General features: G+C 43.2%; 1 protein-coding gene across 1 annotated transcript in view; it reads right to left on the reverse strand.

Annotated features, from left to right (window-relative positions):
* The window catches only part of DNAH9 (dynein axonemal heavy chain 9), a gene marked incomplete at both ends in the record, with an annotated part of 402,526 nt that overhangs the window by 280,610 nt on the left and 100,520 nt on the right, over positions 1-21,396 (reverse strand). The window contains 5 exons of the mRNA XM_080712788.1: positions 1,279-1,435; positions 14,541-14,701; positions 15,366-15,605; positions 17,734-17,859; positions 18,964-19,116. Of these exons, the coding sequence (XP_080568914.1) occupies positions 1,279-1,435; positions 14,541-14,701; positions 15,366-15,605; positions 17,734-17,859; positions 18,964-19,116 (837 nt within the window). The remainder of the gene's footprint in view (positions 1-1,278; positions 1,436-14,540; positions 14,702-15,365; positions 15,606-17,733; positions 17,860-18,963; positions 19,117-21,396) is intronic.

Below are 21,396 nucleotides of genomic sequence, written 5' to 3' on the forward strand. Positions count from 1 at the left end.
AAAAAAATTAAATGAGAGAGTGAGGCGATCTGCTTTGGCACTGTTTTTTAAAAAAATAATCTATTTTCAGCGTGAGCAGAATGTCTCTAGCTAAGAAGTGACCTCCTGGGCCTTTTGTATCTCTGGCTTTTCTCTGTGACGCCAGCTGGAGCACATCAGTCTTTAATAATGACGAGGGCTTGAATGAAGCACATTAGCTTTGCGCTGGTCTTCTGTGGGAGTCTCTTGTGAGGAGGAGGGCTTGTTAGGGCTTGGGCTTAGAATATCCCCTTAAAAGCTAGAGTTTTGAAGCATATCTCCAGTGCAGCAAGGTTCGGAGGTGCAGCACTGGGAACAAAGCCTTGAGGGTTATCCCTGTTCCTGGGTCTCTTTTCTTGTTTTCTCTACTTCTAGCTGGTATGAGTTGGGCCGCTCTCCTCCGCCAAAGGCTACCTCCATGTTTCTGTCTTAGAGTCAGCCAACTGTGGACTCACCCTCTGTAACCATGAGCCCCAATAAACCTGTGCTCCTCTAAGTTGTTCTTATCAGATATTTTGGCAAGAGAAATGCAAACAGTTAACACAAACCAGAGATATTCCATTCTTTTTCAGATTTCAATCTAGTCCCATAGAACATGCTAGGAAATGTCCATTTTTTTTTTTTTTTGCAATACTGCAGATTGAACCCAGGGGCATTCTACCTCTGACTTAAACTCCCAGCCCTACTTTTTTTTTTTATTTTGAAATAGGGTCTAAGTTGCGGAGGGAGAGCCTCAGTAGCTGAGGCTAGCTGTGAACCTGTGATCCTCCTGTCTCGGACTCCCAAGTACTGGGATTAAAAGCATGTGCCACCATGTCACGTGGAATGTCCATCTAACAGAGACGCTCACATATAGCTGTTATACACAAGACAAGTCTCTTCATCACAGCCACTTCTGAGCCTTTCTGTATATCTAGATCATGTAATGCTTTCAGGGCTTTGGATATATGTTCTTTTTCTTCTTTTAAAGATGATGAAATGAAGACTCACTCAAATGGTGAAGGACTGACCCATTGGTGGTCATTAAGTTCATTAGTAGAATCAGAACCTATGAGGCTGCACTTCTTGATCATATAAGAGGTTCGCAGAGAGGGTGGCAAGCTCCAGGGGCCAGAGATCCTCAGATCTACCATGAAGGAGTAAATAGAAACCTCTCTTTCTGGACTTTGAAATTCAGGGAATCCAGGCCAACATAGTGTGCATAAACCTCACCCCTAGTCTGAGCTACCGCCCAGTTCCTCATCTCCCTGGAAGCTGTACCTTGTAGTCCATCTGCTCTGAGCAGTTAAACACGTAGACCATGATGCCCAGCGCTCGGCCCAGGTCCTTGGTGGTCTCGGTCTTGCCTGTGCCTGCAGGTCCTGCTGGAGCCCCGCTCATGGTCAGGTGCAGAGATTGGGTGAGGGTGATGTAGCATCTGATGAACACAGAATAGCAGATGTCATCTTCAATCCACAGGAGAAGGAAGAAAGAAAGAGAAAGAGGGAGAGAGGGAGAGAGAGAGAGAAAGAGAGGGAGAAAGAGAGTTAGTTAGTTTTAAAACAGGGGACACCTTTCCTTCTGTAAAGGAAAGCCCAGAGCCTGCCCCACTTCTTTTTCCCAAAGAACCAGGAAATCATGACCCCATCCCAAAGGGCATCAGCAGCCCTCTGTAGGTTGTCTTCTTGATCTTGACCCTGCTTAATGACCTCCAGCTTAATTTCTCACTGCTCCCCTCCTGTTCCCCAGGACTCTAACATCAAGTCATAGAGAGCTACATTTAATTGCTGGATATGCTAGGACTGTGCTTGGACCTTGTTCCTCCTCTTCACCCAGCTCCGGCCCCTTCAATTCCATTGTGATAATGCTCTTTTCCAATCTTTTCCTGGCTAGTAGCTAGTAATACTTAGGGACACTTATCTGACACTTATCTTCTAACTTCTCAGATTTCCCCGGTGCTGGGGGAGTGAGCAGATGTCCCTTGGCGGAGCTCCTACTCACTCTAATTCCCACCACACAGATCACATTCATCCTCCCCACATACCTCCAGAAGGAATTGGATGTAGGACTGTGTCACATTCTCTCTTTCATTCCTAGAACTGAGCACAGCCTCAGACACATGAAAGTCCTCAGTAGCTACTTATGAAACATGCCAATGAACTAGTACTGAATAGGTGGATCCATCTACTTAATCTTCCCATGACAATTTTATGAATGGCAATAAAATCAACTCAGTTGTAAGATTATTTCTGACGCTTGAAAGATGGTTCATAAGATCAGAGATCCTCAGATACACCATAAATGGTTCATAATTCTGTTTAGTTTCAGTTCGAAATGTGTCTTTGGTGGGATTATAACTTCGTACCACCTCTCTGGAGATCGGTAAGAAGGTTCCTCAAAAGACTAGAAATGGAACCACAATAGGACCCAGCTGTAGCTACCACTCATCTTATTTCCCCCAAAGAATTAAAGTTAGAATCCTACAGTGACACATGTATGCCCAGGTGTACAGCACCACAATTCACAGTGGCCAAGTTATGGAAGCAGTCCAGGTGTCCATCAACAGATGAATGGATTTGAAAAAACGAGGTATCTGCACACTGTGGAATTTTATTCAGCCATAAAAAAAGAGCAAAATTAACGTCACTTGCAGGAGAAGAGTTGGAACGGGAGAATATTATGCTAAGTGAAATTGGGCACACTCAGAAAGTCAGGGGTTGTATGTTTTTTTCTCCTAATTGGACACTAGAGAGAAAAGGGGGAAAGTCTCATGAAAATAAAAGGGAGACCAATAGGGCAGAGAATAGAGATGAGGGAGAAGGAGGAGGTGAGGGGAAAGGCTAGGTACGAGGGAATAAAACAGACCAAATTATGCTTTGTGCAGTCATGACTGTATTGTGATGAAGCCTACTATTATACACACACACACACACACACACACACACACACACACACACATATATATATACTGTTGTATATGCACATATATATGTGTCTATATATGTAATTATAATTCACCAACAAAAAAAATTTTAAAAGCTTTATTTAAGGGTAAAAGATCAAACTGCAAATGTGCCTTTGGGTAATAAGTACATAAAAAGATGCTCCAGATCTTTGGTCACTAGGGAAATGCAAATTAAACCCACCATGAGGTGACATTACGTACCATGAGAAAGGGCTATGATCCAAAAGACAACAATAACCACCATGGATGAAGAGGCAGAAAAATTAGAAAATTCATGCATTGCTGGTAGAAACGTCAAATGGTCCAGACACTTTGAAAGATAGCTTGCAAGTTTCTTAAGAGGCAAAGATTACCATATGATCAAGAAATAGCCCTTCTAGGAATTTACCCAAAGGAAAGGAAACACACACACACACACACACACACACACACACACACATTTACACACATACATACACACACAAACACACACACTTGCTTGTTCATGATAGCAATATTTATAAAAAGAAAACACTAGAAACCACCCAAATGTCAACCAACAGTGAATAGAGATTACATGTTGAATATCTTGCTATAGCATGCTCTTCAGCAATATAAAGGAATGAAGTACTACATATGGTACAAAATAGATGAACCTCAAAAATATTATGCTAAGTGTAAGAAAATCCAGATACAGAAGTTTATATATTGTTATTTCATTTCTGTGAAATGTTCAGAAAAGATAAAGAGAGATACCCTGCAGATCAGTGGCTGCCCAGGGATGGGAATAGAAGCCAGGATTTACTGCAAATAGGGTGGAGAAAATGTTCCCAAACTGGATTGAGATGATGTTTGCACAACTCTGTATATTTACTAAAAATCATTGAATCGTACACTTGTCATGGGTGAACTTCAAGGAATGTAAATTATGCCTCAATAAAGCTGCAAAAACTGCACCATTCGTCTGACTTTTTAATACCCAGCAAATCAATACGCACTCTCTCCACTTGCAGCCTGCACAGTCTGATGAGGTCTCCAGAATTAATTCTGTTTTCGAATCTGCTGTCTCAGGCTGACCAGAACCTGAGTTAATGGCTTTCATGCCAGATGACGACTGGGTCTCTACTGACTTCCAGAGGCCTAGAACCAAAACGGTTGCAAAAGGACCTGGAGCCAGTTCCTGTATTCTTCTCTAATGAGATGCAAAATTCTCTTATCTCTTTGAACCTGAAATCCAGGAAGGCAGGTTGCCTAAGGAGGGAGGGAGAAAGGGGAGAGAGAGGAGAGAGGAGAGAAGAGAGAGAGGAGAGAGAGAGAGGAGACAGAGAGAAGAGAGGAGAGAGAGAGAGAAGAGAGGAGAGAGGGGAGAAGAGGGAGAGAAGAGAGAAACAGGAGAAAGAGAAAGAGGAATGAGAGAGAGAGACAGAGGGAAGAGAAAGGAGAGAGAGAGAGAGAGAGAGAGAGAGAGAGAGAGAGAGAGAGAGAGAGAGATGTGTGGAATTGTTATTTCATCTCAAGTTTTCCTGTGTAATGGAGGAGCACATTGATTTGACTAATCAGAGGGCCTGGGGGTGCATTTAACTCTAACCCTTGGCCATCCAGACTCAAACTGCCTTACTTTCTTCCTTGTGGAAATCTGGACACCGATCTTCAGACCCAGGTGAAAGGAGCCAGGGTTAAGGTGAACAGGCAGGTCCCATCTCCTCTTTCTCGACCTCTGTTACCATTGGGTTGCCCTTCTTCCTAAAACAGTCACAGCTAGATATTCACAGAGCCCTGTGTGCAACCTCCTGGGCTCTGACTTTTGGCTCCAGACTGGCCCCATGCCTTCCAAGAACTCTCACAACCCCTGATTTCTGGGAGAACTTTCCAGGACCACAGCCTCCCTGTGGTCCCCAACCCTGCGGAAAAGGCAGCTGCCTGAACAAGCACAGTTCTAACCCCTACATAACCCACCCCACTTTTTTCCATCGCAACCCATTACTGCACACCTCCTCTGCAGTCAGACACCAACCGCAGGCCTCTTCTCTGTAGCTATGGGGCTCTGAAAGTCTAGCCGCACAAAGTTTCTCAAAAGAGAATCCTCATCGGAAAACTCAAGAACCCTTTGGAAGTAATCCTTGGAACTGGGTGACAGTCTCATTTTGAGTACCTACTGTGTTTCCAATTTGGGGAAAATCTCCAAGTATTATTATCTCTCCCTCTTTAGTAATGGAACTCAAGAGTCAAAAGGGATTTTCCAAGTGGACTAATCCACTCCCCCTATTTTATGGGTGGGTAGACTGAGGCTCAGGGAGGGAAACTGGCTGTCTAATAAGTCCTGTAGATCAAGGCAGGGCCATTTGGGCTTTAGCTCAGGCCATAAGCAAAGCACAAAGAAAAAATACAAGCAGTTGATTCCCTTCTGCAGGTGGGGGGGGGGGTTGCCAACATGCTCAGGCTAGGAGCCAGAAGCGCATCTCTGTTCCTCAGACATACCCTTATTCTGTGTGGCCCTCTGTGGTCTTGTTAGAGTGTCCATCCCTTTCTTAAGAAATAATTTGTGTTTTTTTGTTTTGAAATAGGCTCTCACTAAATCGCGGAGGGTCTTGCTAAGTGGCCAAGGCTGGCCTTGAACCTGCAATCCTCCTGTTTCAGCCCCTCGAGTACTGGGATTATAGGCGGGTGCACCACTGCTCCTGGATTAGAGTGTCCATCTTTTTCAACACAAACTGGCTCCTTCAGTCTGCTCCTGCTCTTTAGCGTGGGACAGTAGACGATGAAACTGCCATTTAAGTCAGGGAACTCTGGAGTTAAGCAGAATGACTTTAAAATTTGCCTCCATTTTGCAGTCTCTGTGAGACTTAGCCAAATGATTAGAACTTCTTTACGTCTTTAAAAGACGAACCGCTGAGGTCTTGCTATGGTTTGGATGGGGGGTGTGTCTCCCCAAAGTTTGTGTTAGAAGCTCGGTTCCCAAGGTGGCAGTATTAAGAAGTGGCGGAACATTTAAGAAGTGGGGCTTGGTGGAAGGTCGGTAGGTCATTGGGAACACACCTTTGGGTAGGAGGGATTCATGCAGGCCTCATAGAGTGAGGGTTTTTTTTTTTTTTTTTTTTTTTTTGTGTGTGTGTGGTACTGGGGATGAAACCCAGGAGTATTATACCTCCCAGCTACACCCCTAGCCCTATTTTTTATTCTTTATTTTAAAATAGGGCCTCATTGATTCCTTAGAAAACTGGGAATGGATCCACCATATGATCCGGCTTTACCACTCCTGGGTATCTTTCCAAAGGGGTTCAAATCAGAGAACTACAGTAACACATGCATACCCATGTTCATAGCAGCACAATTTGTAATAGCCAAAATATGGAACCAATCTAGGTCTCCATCAACAGATGAATGGATCGCAAAATTATGGGAAATGCACACAATGGAATTCTACTCAGCTATAAAGAAGAACAAAAAATCATGTCATTCTCAAGAAGATGGAAAGACCTGGAGAGCATTATGTTAAGTGAGATCAGCCAAGCACAGAACGAGAAGGGACATTTGTTTTCTCTAATATGCCCAAATTAGGGAGTATTAGGGATACCAGAGGGACTGCAGATAATGGAGGAGAAACCTCAGAAAAGCTAGAATGGAAGCTAGGAGAGGAAGGAGGCTGAGGTTGATTAATAGAGGAGCTACATCCGAATATGTGTAGAAGTATGAATGTAGCATGGGTAACATGGACACTCATTATTGGGGGGGATGGGGGGAGAAGAGGGCACCAAGCACATTCTGAAATGTATGCCATTTTCAGTATGATACACATGAAAATGAAAAATAAAAATAAATTAAAAAAACAGGGTCTCACTGAGTTGCAGAGGGCCTCTGCAAGTAAGTAGCTCACTAAGTAGCTGAGGTTGGCGGCGAACCACGATCCTCTGGTCTCAGCCTCCCGAATGCTGAGATTACAAGTGCGCGATACCATGCCTGGCTTATGAAGTGAGCTTTTGTAAAAGCGGGCTGTAATCCAAAGAACCACATGGGCCCTTCTCACTCTCTGGCTTCCTGTCTTGCCACGTGATTTTTTCTGCACACACACTCCTGCTGCTGTGAGGCCCCCACAAGGCCCTCTCTGGAGGCTGAACAGAAAGGGGCTGCCCGATCATGGACTTCCAGCCTCCAAAGCTGTGAGCTAAATAAATCTCCTCCCTTTATGAAGTACTGGCCTCAGGCATTTTGTTATAGCAATGAAGAATTTCCCATATTGTCTCCTTTGAACAAAGGAGTTCAGATAAATCTGCTGTTGCAAAGACAATGGTAATTGTGATATCGGTGAGGGCTCCTCTAATAAGATATCTTGATTAATTGGCAAGTCTAAATGTGGGTATAAATTGATTTGGTTTGGTTCCAGGGGAAACAAAGAACCTCGGTGGCAGAGGAGACATGAAAGGTGAGGTGGTTGACTCACATCCATGCCAACATCTACCCCGGTAAATCCTGTAGATGCAATCATGTAGCCTTTTCTTCTGGCAGAGCACAATTTATTATTCTAGAAGGCAGCCCTCTCCAATTCCAATTATTTGAAAGGCCTTCTGTAACACAGAGCTAAAGTTGTCCTGTTTTCTTTGGGCAAATGAGGTCTACAGGTCTTATTCTTATCTGTCACACCAGACTCCTAAGAAGATAAGATGAAACAGGAGATTTGAAAGTGCCTTGAAAGGTGGGAAGCTGATCCAGTTTCAAGGTATTATTTTTTGGGGCAAGCTATATTTGAAATGTGGTTTCTTTCTATTTTTTTAATACAGTTGTTCAACTTGCAGATAAAGAAAATATCAAAGATGCTGTATCTGATTTCCTCTATGAGTAGCCTGTAGCTATCACAAAAGTTTGGTCTGGCTAATCTTAGATTTTGCTGAAGTCAGAGTTGGTTTGTATTAATTTTCTATTACTGTATAATAAGGGACTGCATATTTTGTGGCTTAAAACAACCCCCACTTATTCTAAAGTCATAGTTCTGTTGGCTTAGAAGTAGGTGAGTTCTCTGCCTAGGGTCTCAGAAGGCTGGAATCCAAGGGTCACCTGGGCTGGACTCTTATATGGAGACTTTGGGGGAAGAATCCGTTTACAATTTCATTTGGGTTCTTATCAGAATTCACTAATTCACTTCCTTCCACTTGCAGGTCCGAGGTCCCCATTGTGTGCCGTTGGCAGCAAGGAGCGGGGGTGTTTTTCAGTCCCTGGAGTCCATTGTCCCTTTTTTGGCCAAGGTCTTCTTCATTTTCAAAATCAGCAATGATACGTCAGATGCTCCCCAGGTTTCAGATGGCCTGAATTCCCCTTTTGCTTTGAACCAGAAGAAAGCTCTGCTTTTGAGAGCTCTTACGATTATATTAAGTCCACCCGAGTAACTTTTCTATTAATCCTGTGTTATGGTTTGGATTTTCAATGTGTCTTAAAGGCCCATGTGCTAAACAGGCTTGTCTCCAGGCTGCGGTTGTATAACTTTTACGAGGTGGGGCAAGTAGGAGGAGATTAGGACACTGGGGCTGTGCCCTTAAAGGAGATAACAAGAAGCCAATATCTTCCTCTCTTTCCTTACTGACCACCAAAAGGTAGACAGGCCTTCTCCTCCATTTACTTCCACCATGATATAATGTCTTGCTACAGGTCTAAAGCAACAAGGCCAAGTGACCATGGACTAAAACCTCTGAAACCATGGGTCAAAGCTAACCTTTCTTCCCTTAACATTTTTTCCTTGGGTATTTTGTCACAGCAATGGAAAGCTGACTAGTGCATCACACAACAAAACATGATTGTGGAAATGATGCCATTATAGCCACAGTTTTCACCCACGTTCAAAAAGGCAGGGATTTTATCAGGATGAGACTCATTGGGGACCATTCTTAGAATTCAGTTATGGTTCAATAACCAAAACCAAGGAATAAGTGTGATACAACAGTATCTACTTGAAGGGGGGGCCTCCAGTGGAATGCTCAGGACCTAGTGGCTCCCTAATGTTCAATGTCTTTATGGGTAACTTGAATCAAAAAATAATTGAGCTGGGTATGCAGATTTAGTGGTAGAGTACCTACCTAGAATGTGAGAGAATCTGGATTCAGTCTCTAGTAACACACACACACACACACACACACACACACACACACACACACACACTAATTAGCTAGACAGATGATCAGGCAACTTTCTAAATACTTCTTTTATGACTCATTTCAATAAAAATTTGTAAGTATGTGTCATCTAATTATACTGCTTCTTAGAATCTATCTTTGCAAAATAGTAAGAATTTTGGTAAAAAAATGTATGTATGAGTTCATGTAGGTTTAACAGTAAAAGCTTAGATATAACTCAAATATCCTATGATATGCTTATGCTGCATGAGTTATGGGAAACTTGTAAACAGACTATGATCCAGCTATTTAAGTATTTTAGAAGAAAACTTATGATATTTTAGAAAACACACAATACAGCGTTCAGTAAAACGAGCAATCTATGATATTTCATATAAAGCATATAGTCTCATATAGTTTTATTTTTCTCAAACCTCCATATAGAGGAAAAGAGGCTAAATATTCACAAGGACTATCTCCGGGTGACTTTTTGCTTTTACTCTTTACTAAATTTTTTTTTCAAATTTTCTCCAATAAAAGTATCAGAGAAAACCTTTAAGAGAAAGTATACGATTTTGCTATTTGTGTCTTTGTCCAGCAAATCACCTTCAAAAACTCTTGCCTCAGTTATAGCTTGCAGTCGTCCCTGAGAAATTAAGAGGTACTCAAAATTGATCAGCAGTTGATTAAAACAGTACTCGACATAGCGCAGGGCAGAGAGGGGGCATTTGTGTGTGAAGGGGAATGAAGGGGAGGAGATGGGGAGATCATCCAGAGGCCAGGAAATGACTTATGAGAATGGCTTTTGTTCAGCCTGAAAAAGCATTTCCATTTATTTCTTCAACTTAGTCTTGTGCCAAAGTCCTGCGACAATGTTGAAGTCATTGTATCTACTTAAATATTCAAGTCCTATGCAGGCAGTGGGAGTTTCCAAAGAAACAGGCACAATCAGTCAGACGTACTGTACGATGGGCGGGTGTGCTCTTAATGAATGCGCAAAGGTTGTACGGATCAATTGTCCATTTGATTAATTCTTCTGGCAGGAGAGAATTAAATGTACTTACGCTACACACAAGTAGAGGTTGAATGCTCTTTAAAATGTGATTTTTTAAGAAAAAAATTGTAGAGGCCAATTTTCTTTCTTTCTCTTTTCTGGGCCAAAAAAAAATATAATAATTTCTTTAGATAATAATGAAAGTCAATGAGAAAATGGAATTTACCCTATATTTAACCACACACCACTTTGTCAGAAAGGCATTTAACGTGCCAAACAAGGTCAAGGTCTATGTAATGTTTACCATTATTTGAAGCAAATCTCCCTTTCAGGTTGTTATTTACATTATAGCTCAGAAAAGGCAATACATCCCTATTTGAGGAATAATTCCCTGTCAAAGCTTTACCCTTTCCCTGTATAAGGCATTCAGCATGAACTCTCAGAATCCAAAAGAAGTAATTATCTTCTTCAACATTTGGTCAGGTGCAAAGACCCAGGGAAATAAAAGAGTCTTGTACTTTTTATGACTCAGAATGATAATGGCTGGTAGGTCAGAGGAAATGAAGGAAATATTCTGAATGGTAAAAGGAAGCTGGGTCCATATCCACAGTCACACATACAAAAAAATCACTTCACTGCATGTACTTGGGGAGTCTATCTTGAATGCCTATAATGTGATGGACACGGTACCAGGTCTAGAGAGCACAGAAGAGACAAGTCAGAGCCAATGTTATCACAACGCACATATTCCAAAGTGGGAGACAGACATGAATCAAATCATTCAAATATGTAATGGCTTCATTATTCTGTTTCAAGTGATATAAATTCCCAAACTATTAGCTCATATTCCGAGCAGGCAGGAAGACTCATTGCAGAAAGAAATTCTGTACCAGATTTGTTCCTTGCTAATGACAGATGTCTTGCTAAGAATCACTGTCAACTCAAACACGTTTGAGAGGAGCCAGCCTGGATGAGGCTTGGGGTGGGAAAGCTTTTCCTTCAACCCACACAATGGGTGAGACCTCCAACTAACTGGGTCCAAGAAAAGCCCAGGTAAAACCCTTGAGGCACCAGACCTCACAGAGTTAAGACTGCCTTTACCATCCCTGCTGCAGACAGATCTGCAAGGTTAAAACATGAAGTCCTGGGTAGACCTCTCTCCCCTGGGTCAATTTCCATTCTGTCTATAATATTGAGGTCCTCATTCATTCATTCACTCAGTAAATATTTATTCAACACGTACCAGTGAATATTTATTCAATATTGATTCAACACCTACTAGGTCACATGGAGAAAATGGTCTCGATCACAGGGAGGAACTCAGGCAGCTAGCAAGCCAGCAAATAAGCTATGTATAGTAGGCAATGACCTTGACAATAGGTAATTGTCAAGGTCAAACTCATAACATGTATGGGGAGTAGGATGGGAGCCAGAGGAAAACACACCAAGTATTAAAAAAAAACAACAACAGCAAGCAAGAAAGGTCATTTCAAAGGTGGGGAATATTAGAAGACAAACAGGAGAGTCCATCACCATGAGGGTTATCTGCTGTGCACGTGCATGTGTGGTGGGTGGGAAGGGTTGTCTTTTAGAAAGTGTGATCAGGAAACACTTCTCAGGACCCAGAAGAGAAAGAGATATTGAAAAGGAAGAAATGAAAGAGAAAGCCTGGAGGAGGACATTCCAGGAAGAAGGAACCACACGTGTGAAAGCTCTATGTCAGAGGAAACCTCTAGTGATCACGGAGCAGAAATGAGATCCCACACGGTGGGAGCGAGGCAACCCAAGCAGGCAGTGGACAGGATGACCAGGCCTTTGGAGAGGTTCACATTTTACTCTAAGTGCAAGGGGGAGCCACCGGAGATAGTGATGTGGTCTCTATGGAGTCTCACACAAAAAGAGAGACATTATCTTAAGAGAGGAATGATTGAAGTGAGACTTTCTGTAGAAGAAGCTTTTCAGACTGGCAGAAAAATGTACTAAAGACATAAAAAATATGGAGGCAGATGAACCAGAGGGTCTTTGTCTAGGGATGATGCTTGGACTTTTGAGCACTTTGCGTATCTCACACGTTCTAGTCATTCCACGAACAGAGATTACCGCTTCATGAATTTGGAAATATTTATCAGCTATTTGGAAATATCCTTGAGTGTCTCCAAGAAAAGCAGTATATCACTTAAAATAGGAGAGAGAATAAAGAGGGAATGGGTTCTACCTGGCCTTTTTAACCTTCACAATTTATGACAGTCTCTTCATAATGTACAAGTCATAAGTCATTCATTTCAGTGAGCCAGAGATTGGGTTCCATCTCTTTTTGGAGAAGAAGAGTGTTCAGTGGCCTTATGAGGAAAAGCTACAGACTCTTAGCAGAATTTCCAGAAGTATCTGCAGAATTAAGACATCATTTCTCATGGCGCTATTTGCCCTTCCCTCTATCCCTGCTCCGCTGTCAGATAAGTCTTGGTAGTATATAGTTTCCATTGTTTTGCTTCTGTGATGAAAACAGTTCAATAGTTTATCATTACTTTCTAAATAAGGAATATATCATCCATACTCTATATACTCTGATGGCTGGCTACCTCCCCCAAAGTCAAGTCTACATTCCTCTCCTAAGAACACATCTTGGGCCTTCCATTTCCATGACTCTGCCTACAATAGGCCATTTTCTACAATAGGAATGCTTCTCAGCTGTGTAACTTTTGAAAATCCACTTTTTTATGGTACTGGAGATTGAACTCAGGGGTGTTCCACCTCTGAGCTATACCCCCAGCTCTATTTTATTTTATTTTTTTATTTGGAAATAGGGTCTCACTACATTGTTGAGGGCCTTGCTGAATCACTGAGATTGGTCTTAAACCTGCTGTCCTCCTATTTCAGCCTTGCAATAGTGGTTTTACAGCCATGGGTCACCAAGCCTGGCTGGCTATCCACTTTAATAATTAGTGAACGGTATAGATCCTCTTCATAGGAAAAGCAAAACACGAACACATTTCTGTACAATTCCACAAGGGCACGGGAAACAGGACCCCTCCCACTGGCATCAAGCTCACATTTCGAGGTCCAAATCAGACGCTTCTTGTCCCTTCTCCACTGTGAGTGGGACCCTCTGTGCTGAGAGGGCTTATTCCTGTGTCAGGTATCTGAGGATTGGTAGCACATGGATTTGATTCCAGTTCTGTATGGTGACCTTGCACTCTGCTTTCTCTCTTATACTACTTAAAATTTTTTTTCTGTGTTTTATTTCCCTCATTAGAACTGGAGTTTAAGGGAAGAAAATGTTATAGCCATCTTAGCATTCCCAGTGACTAGTTCAGTGTCTGTCATGAATTCATTCGTGCGTCATTATGGTTTGGATATGGAATACATCTCAAAAAGCTCACGTGATAAAAGTGTGGTCCCCAAAGCAGCAAGGTTCAGAGTTGGGGCTTTTAGGCAATGATTGGACCATGAGGACTTAACCTATCAGTTAGACCCCATAAATATGACTCCAACAGATGGATTAATCCATTGATAGCTGAAGGATCACTGGGAGGTAAGACCTAGGTAACCTAGTTAGAGGAAGTAGGTCCCTGGGGGTGTGCCTTTGAAAGGTTAATCTTCTCCCCAGTTCCTCTTTATCCTCTTCCTTCTCCTCCTCCTCCACCTCCCACCCTCCTCTTCTTCTTTCTTCTTCTCCTTCTTTCGCTCCTTCTCCCTCCCTCCCTCTTTCCTTCTCTCCTTCTCTCTTCTCTTTCTCCCAAAAGCCATGAGCTGAGCACCTTTCCTCTGCCATGGCGATCTGCTTCATGTCAGACTCAGAGTAATGGAGCCAGCCAACTATGGACTGAATCTCCTTAAACTGAGCCCAAATAAATCTTTCTTTCTCTAAGTCATTCTTGTAAAGTATCTTTGGTCATAGTGAAGAAAAACGGAATAACATATGTATGAATTCATATGAAATGATAGAGAGTATGACTTACTAAAAATTATAAGCCCCTTAATGGTTGGAACTACTTTGTTTAAATATTTGTGTTATTTGAGTCAGAGGTACTAAGTAAACATGCCAGATGATTCATAAATCGATTGACAATTGGTTAATAATAGTAATACTAATAGGGGTCAATTACTGAGCACTTACCATGTGCTAAACTTTATAGTATTACTGCATTATCATTATTAAAATCATATTAGGTATGTGTTACCTATTTCACAGATGAGGGAACCAAATATTAGGCCAATTTTTTTTTCATATGTCAACAGCTGGTATGTGTTAGAGCTGGTAGTAGAACACAGGTGTGTATAAATGCCTAGTAATTTTTCAAAAAGTCATGGCTCACTGCTTTGCTCTGGGGTTTGTTCCAAGGAAGACTCTGCCCTACATACTTTTAGTTTTATATTACATCTGCTTGGTGGACTCGATTGCTTCCCTTATAGCTGTATGAACAAATAGAAAATGATGGTGATTTTGACCCTGGATAGCTTGAAGCAGGTAACAGTAAGGATGTAGGTGGCTCCCACCAGCACTCACCTGTCAGTCAAAGGTGTGATCACTAGACGAGGTGTATTTCCCAGGTACTCATAGGAATAGAGAAACTGGGCATCACAGATGTTGGCAAAACAGTGTTTGGCTTCATCATCCCAATGGTGGCGTAGCTGGGACAACCAAAGGAAAGCTTGGGCATTGTCCACCTGAAGAAAGAGTACCAGAGGAGGTACATGAATTATATTGTCCTGCAGGTTGCAGAAAGCCCCCCTGGCAAATATATTTGTCTCTGGTTGGCTTGGGTGTTGTATGTTACCTAAGAATGTAGCATGCTCTGGGTACCACAGCTGGTTTGGTTACAGGTGCTCCTTGACTTCTGATGAGAATTTGTCCTGATTAATCCATCATAATTTGAAAATGTCATAAGCTGAAAATACATTTAATATGTGTAACCTACGGAATACCTCTAGCTTAGCCTAGCCTACCTTAAAATGTTCAGAATACTTAGCCTATGGTTGGTCAAAAGCATTAAACCTAAAGCCTATTTTATAACAAAGTATCAGATATCTTCTGTAATTCATGAAATACTGAACCAATAGTACACTGTATACCAAATATACATTGCTTTTGCATCATTGCAAAGTTGAAAAGCCATAAGTCAAGCCATTATAAGTTGGGACCATCCACATATTCTTTGGCTGGAGCCATTCATACACTATTTTTCTGGATGTTTGCAAGGCAGAAGCAGCCACCACGCTCTTCCGCCAGCTGGTGTTCAGACCCTTGGGCCCCAGGCTTTGGTCACAGGTGGGCTACCCTCACGGGGCAGCTGCTCACCAAGGGGAACACCCCTGGTCATTTGGGGCCTACCTTCTGAGCGATCATCTTGGCCACCACGTCCCGGGCATGGACATCGATGGTGCAGATGGTCATGATCTTCTGCCGGTCCCCCTTGGAGAGCGGGCCAATCAGCATGGTGATGAGAGTTTTGAGCTGGGCCACTTGCTTCTTATAAAAATCCTTCATGGCATTCTCATAACCTTCCTCCAGCCTGGTAAAGGCAATGCCCACCTCTGTCGTCCACCAGATCTGAGTGCAGGTCAGGGCTACCTGTGGTACCAAGAGCTGCTTAGTTAAGTTGTTACCAGGGCTGTTTCCAAGAGGCTCACTCATAACACAGCAAGAACCCAGGATGTCATCGTGTGGTGACCGAGGCCCCGCTGAATAAGTGAACCACATGCTCTAAATCCTTGGAGATATAAAGCAATTATAGCACAGGAGGAGACAGTACTTTCTGCTCCTGAAAAATGTGCCCTTTGGTTGAGAACAACCAGACTTGACTCTGGTCAATGTCAGTGGCTTCCAGAAATAGCACATGGATGATTCAGTTTCTACTTCCCCAAAATAGCATCTTTCCCATGCTTGGAAGATGATAGCATGTTGACTGAACATCTTAGTGATGCTCAGTCTCTGTTCTCTTCTTCTGGGTCCTCCTCTGGTTACTGGGCCACTGCTGATCACCTATGGCTCACATTTGCTTGTCCAAAATAACTTGACTAGGCTACCTCTTCACTGTTTTTAAAAACTTATAACCTTAAATGGTTCCTTTTGAAGGCTGTGGTGAGCTGGGTGTGGTCGTGCACACTTATAATCACAGTGCTTGGGAGGCTGAGACAGGAGGACCGCACTGAGGTTTGAAGCCAGCCTCAGCTACTGAGTGAGGCTCTCAGTAACTTAGTGAGACCCTGTTTCCAAATAAAGTATAAAGTAGGTATGGGAGTATAGCCCGGAGGTAGAAAAGCCCCTGGGTTCCACTCCCAATACCACAAAAAATTAAAAAAAAAAATAAAAAAAGGTCATGGCGAATAACACAAGAATCCAGTGTGGTTAATATTTTTTCTGTCTGAATTTTAGAAACTAAAAACAAATAAATTAGGCCAGGCGTGGTGGTGCACGCTTGTAATCTCCACGCTTGGGAGGTGGAAACAGGAGGATTGCACAGGTTCAAAGCCAGCCACGTGCTGGCTTAGGAGACCCTGTTTCCAAATAAAAATATAAAATAGGTCTGAGAGTGTAGCCCGGAGGTAGAAGGGCTTCCAGGAACCCCAGTACCGCCAAAATAAATAAATAAATAAATAAACAAACAAACAAACAAATAAATTAAGCAGGATGTGGTAACACCCTGCACCTCCCCTATGACCACCAGTCACATTGATAAACCACTAAGTTCTACAAGGACCTGTAAATTCCAGTAGAGCAGGTTACACTCGTCTCCTGTACTCCACACAGAGCTTGGTGTAGATAATATAAGTAGTTCAAATAATTGGATTGTTTGCTTTTTTCCCCTGTGGTAGCCAATGAGGGTAAAATTAGATTGCTCCTAATTTTCCAAGGTAATGGTTGAGTTAGATTGTGGCTGTCAATCTCCTTTTTTCTTCTTCTCCTCCTCTCTTCTCCTCCTCCTCTTCCTCCACCACCTTCCTCCTCCTCCTCCTTCTTCTTTTTCTTCCCCTTCCTCCTCCCCTTCCCCCTCCTCCTCCCCTTCCTCCTCCTCCTCCCCTTCCTCATCTTCCCCTTTCTCCTCCTCCTCCTCCTCCTCCTCCTCCTCCTCCACCTCCTCCTCCTCCTCCTCCTCCTCCTCCTCCTCCTCCTCCTCCTCCTTCTTCTTCTTCTTCTTCTTCTTCTTCTTCTTCTTCTTCTTCTTCCCCCTCCTGCTCCCCTTCCCCCTCCCCCCCTCCTCCTCCTCCTCTTCCTCCTCCTCCTCCTCCTCCTCCTCCTCCTCCTCCTCCTCCTCCTTCTTCTTCTTCTTCTTCTTCTTCTTCTTCTTCTTCTTCTTCTTCTTCTTCTTCCCCCTCCTCCTCCACTTCCCCCTCCTCCTCCCCTTCCCCCTCTTCCTCCCCTTCCTCCTCCTCCTCTTCCTCCTCCTCTTCCTCCTCCTCCTCCTTCTCCTTCTTCTTCTTCCTCTCTTTCTCCCTTTCTCCCCCTTCACCAACCCCAAAGGCACTCTGCATCTGAGCTATACTAGGTCTCCTTAAATTGCTGAGATTGTCCTCAAGTACTTGGTTACAAGTGTGCACCACCATGCCCGGCTCCCTGCTCCCTCTTCTGACCCTTTATGTCAGTCTGGGATTCAAGTCCCTCCCATTTGTGAAGCACATAGTGAGTCTGATGTCCAGCAGCCACAGAGGGCCAACACAGGCTGCAGAGAAAGAGGGTGCAGCAGAGGACGGGAGATTACCTGCGCTGGATAGTCAAACAGCCACTGCTCCCTGGGCTTTTCCTCATAGGCAGTTACGCCTTCTGTCATCTCGTGCCTTACGGTGGCCTGCATATGAGCAAGCACATGGTTCAGCCATATTTCCACCTGGAAGAAGGACTCTGGGTTAGTTACCAGGAACCTAAGATGCTCTGATCAGTACTACAAGTTCTTTTCCACCCAGTTGACAGAATGAAAAATATGGTGCCCAGGCATGGCGCACAACTCCGCATGGTCACCAGGGGGGCACAAGGAGGTTCTGGGTGAGAGCTACACTGGTGTGCCAACTTGGAACACACAGAACAGCATGATGGAGTGCAGGGGTTGGGGGTTACCACCTAGAGTTCATACAAGGAAATCCACATCTGTGTTGAGCCAGATTGAGTTATAAGTAGATTCTCTACACTGAATATAATGATGTAAGCCACGACTGTATTTCTCAACTCAGCGCTTTCTGTGTCTACAAAACAGAAACAAAACCCTACATTCTGAACTAAACCCCAGAGCTCTTGGCCACTCCCTTCTAGCTGAGAACTTGAAATTATTTTCTGGCACTGAAATTGCTTTCTGAGATACATGTGGTTAAAGGTAGAACCCTGTCAAGATCTTCTTTCCCTCTCTCTCTCCCTTCCCCAGACATTGTTCCGCACTAGATTAGAGCCCTCGGCGATAATGCCTCATTTAGATTAATGAACAAGGCAAGGATTATACTTTAGTGTTGCTGAAGGATGGGAAAGTTTTTAGAACAGGGTGATAGTTGGCTCTCCAGGGGAGGGGCCATGGAAGAAGCAGCTCTGTATGCATTTGCACAGAGAAGGGGCATCTCCAGACAGTGGCTGATTTCCAAGGATATTTTCTCATGTGTCAGGGCTCCGGATTCCCCTGCAGGCAGCTCCAGGGGTTGTCCTGTTCACATCTCCGGGTGCAGCTAGTCATTTTAAGATCCCTTTCTGGTTGGCTCAGGTAATTGTTTATGTGCATTTCTTTCCTCTCAACACAGGTCTTTGTTTAAGGAAGAGATATGAAGGTTGACATGTGTCCTTCCCAGAGAGGAAGAAAGAGCAGGGCACTAGAGGCCACCCCAATGTCAGTTGGAGCTGGCCATCCCAGGACACAGCCCCAGGCTACCATGCCCGGAGTTGACGATAACCACATGTGAATGCAGGAGCATGAGCTATGGGGGTTAAGGAGGGGAAGGGACGGTCCCGCTACCTGCCCGCTGCAGTCACAGGGCTCACTGAAGGCCACGTATTCTTCCTCTTTGCTGTACATGCCAAGACTTGTCTTGGTTGGCTTCTCCTCGGCGTCCAGCTGGAACTGCATCTTGGCCATGTTGTCAAAGAGCTTGGAGAGGTGACGCTGGACCTACGAAGGACACCATGCCAGAGGATTGGGGAAGGGGCCCTGGGAGTTGTCTGTGAGGGTTCTTTAAGGGTCTTCCAGGTGCAGTGCTTATAAAGAATGGAGTGGTGGGGTACCAAGCATTTAGAAGAATGTTTGTGGGAATCGTGGTGGTGTGAAGATGGGAACGAAGTGAATTGGAGAGAAGTGGTGGAGGGAATATAAGAGGCGTGGGAATAGTGCACTAACTACAAACTGGTGGGACCATGTGGTTAATCCCTACTTGATCTACTGAAGGTAGGACCTGATTGGAGAAAATACTATGTTTAATTCATTAACTTTCTTCCTCAAGCGAGATTAGTCAGTCACAAAAAATAAGAAATCGGATGCTTTCCTTAATATGTGGAAGCTAAGGAGAAATGGGTCATAGGAGGAACTCTAGGTGAAAAAGGAGATCCTATAGAGGAACAAATAAGGTGACCTAACTGAGGGGATGGGAGGGGGGAGAGGGAAACTCTCTAAAGCACATGATGTACTTAAACAAACATATAGATGTCAACTACTAAGCCAAGCATGGGAAGGAGGGTTGGGGAGGGAATGGGGTTGGGGATTGGGTAGGGGCTAACTGAGCAATGCGTGCTTGTATGTCTACACAACTTTTTAAAAATCCCATTATGATGTATGAATACAATGCACCAATAAGAAAAATTTTAAAAATACTACCATTAACAAGAGAGAAATGAAGGATATTCTGACGGAAAATAAAGTAAATAAGCTTAAATCTGGAGGTTCGAGGGTAGTGATGGGGACTGAAGAAGAAGTCATTTCACTGTTGGAACATTTTCAGTTCAGCAGACAACCATCAGGTGGGGATAACACAAAGACAAATGTGCTCACAGGAGGCAGAAAGCCTCCTCTGCAGGGCTGCTCCTAGGGATGGTGTCTCAGGATGCTAAGGTTCTTTACAAGTAGTGCTGGGAGGGGATTTGGACAGAAGTCCTATTCTAGTCTTGAGGTGAAGCTGGCAGGTTAAATAATAAGACAATAAGTAGAAAGCTGCCTTCTGGTGGAGCTTCTTGAAAAGATAGATCCCTCAGGCTGCTGGCACCCTGAGCTGTAACGCTAAACATAGAATATCCAACTCTCCAGTCTATGAGATGAAAGGAACTGAATAAGAAACACCAATGGCCAACAAATATAGAGGGGAAAAATGTTCAACAGCATTAGCAATCAGGGAAGTGCAAATCAAGAAAATACTGAGATTCCATCAAATTCCAGCTAGAACGACAATTATGAAGAATACAATCATACCTGCTGGTGAGAAAGTGGGGAAACAAGGACTCCTACACTCTGTGGGTGGGATTGTAAATCAGTATAACTCTATGGAGATTGGTATAAATGTTCCTCAAAAGACTAGTAATGAAACCACTCTATGACTCAGCTATACCACTCCTATGTATACTTCCAAAAAATTGAAGTTGGAATACTATCTTGCCAAATGCGTAACCCTGTTTCTAGCAGAACCATTCTGAGTAGTCAATTATAGAACCAGCCCAGGTGTCCTCAAACGGATGAATGGATACAGGGGATGTGGCATATACACACAGCGGAACCTCACTCTGCTGTAAAGAAAAATGAACATATGTCATCTGCAGGAAGATGGACGAAACCAGAGAAACTATGCTAAGTAAAATCAGCCAGTCTTAGAAAGACAAAGGTTGTATATTTCTCCTGATATATGGTATCTAGAGAAAACAATAGAAAATGAAAGAGACTTCATATAAATGAGGAGAGAGACCAGTAGAAGAGTGGAAGAGGAGAGAGGGAGGCGGTGAGGGATAAAAGAAGATTGAAGAAGGAAACGGTTCAAATAATGATGTTTCCTTATGGGAAACTATCATCACCAATATCACTAATATGGGCCAGGAGGAAAAGGGAGGAGTGGGAAGGGATGAAAAAAAATATACCAAGTGATGTGTGCATGTATGTTTGTACCACTTTGAACCTCACTATGTTGTATAATTAATAATTCTCCAATAAAATTATAATATAAAACCGTAAGAGTTGTTAGGTAAATGGATGGTACTAAAAGGGACACGACCACAGTGATTTGGGACAGACACCATGATAGGATGGGTCTTTATTTATCCAAGAACAAGTAATGGATTTAAAAAAACAACCAGTATGGAATTTAGGAAAATACCCTGCAGCTGAAAAGAAGCAGAAAACAACTCAAGGAGTACGGGGCATCTGTATTTAAAAAAAACTCTAATAAGTGAAGGAAATGATTTTGAAAAATATCAC

Source organism: Muscardinus avellanarius (assembly GCF_963383645.1).
Source record: "Muscardinus avellanarius genome assembly, chromosome: 16".
NCBI lineage: Eukaryota > Metazoa > Chordata > Mammalia > Rodentia > Gliridae > Muscardinus > Muscardinus avellanarius.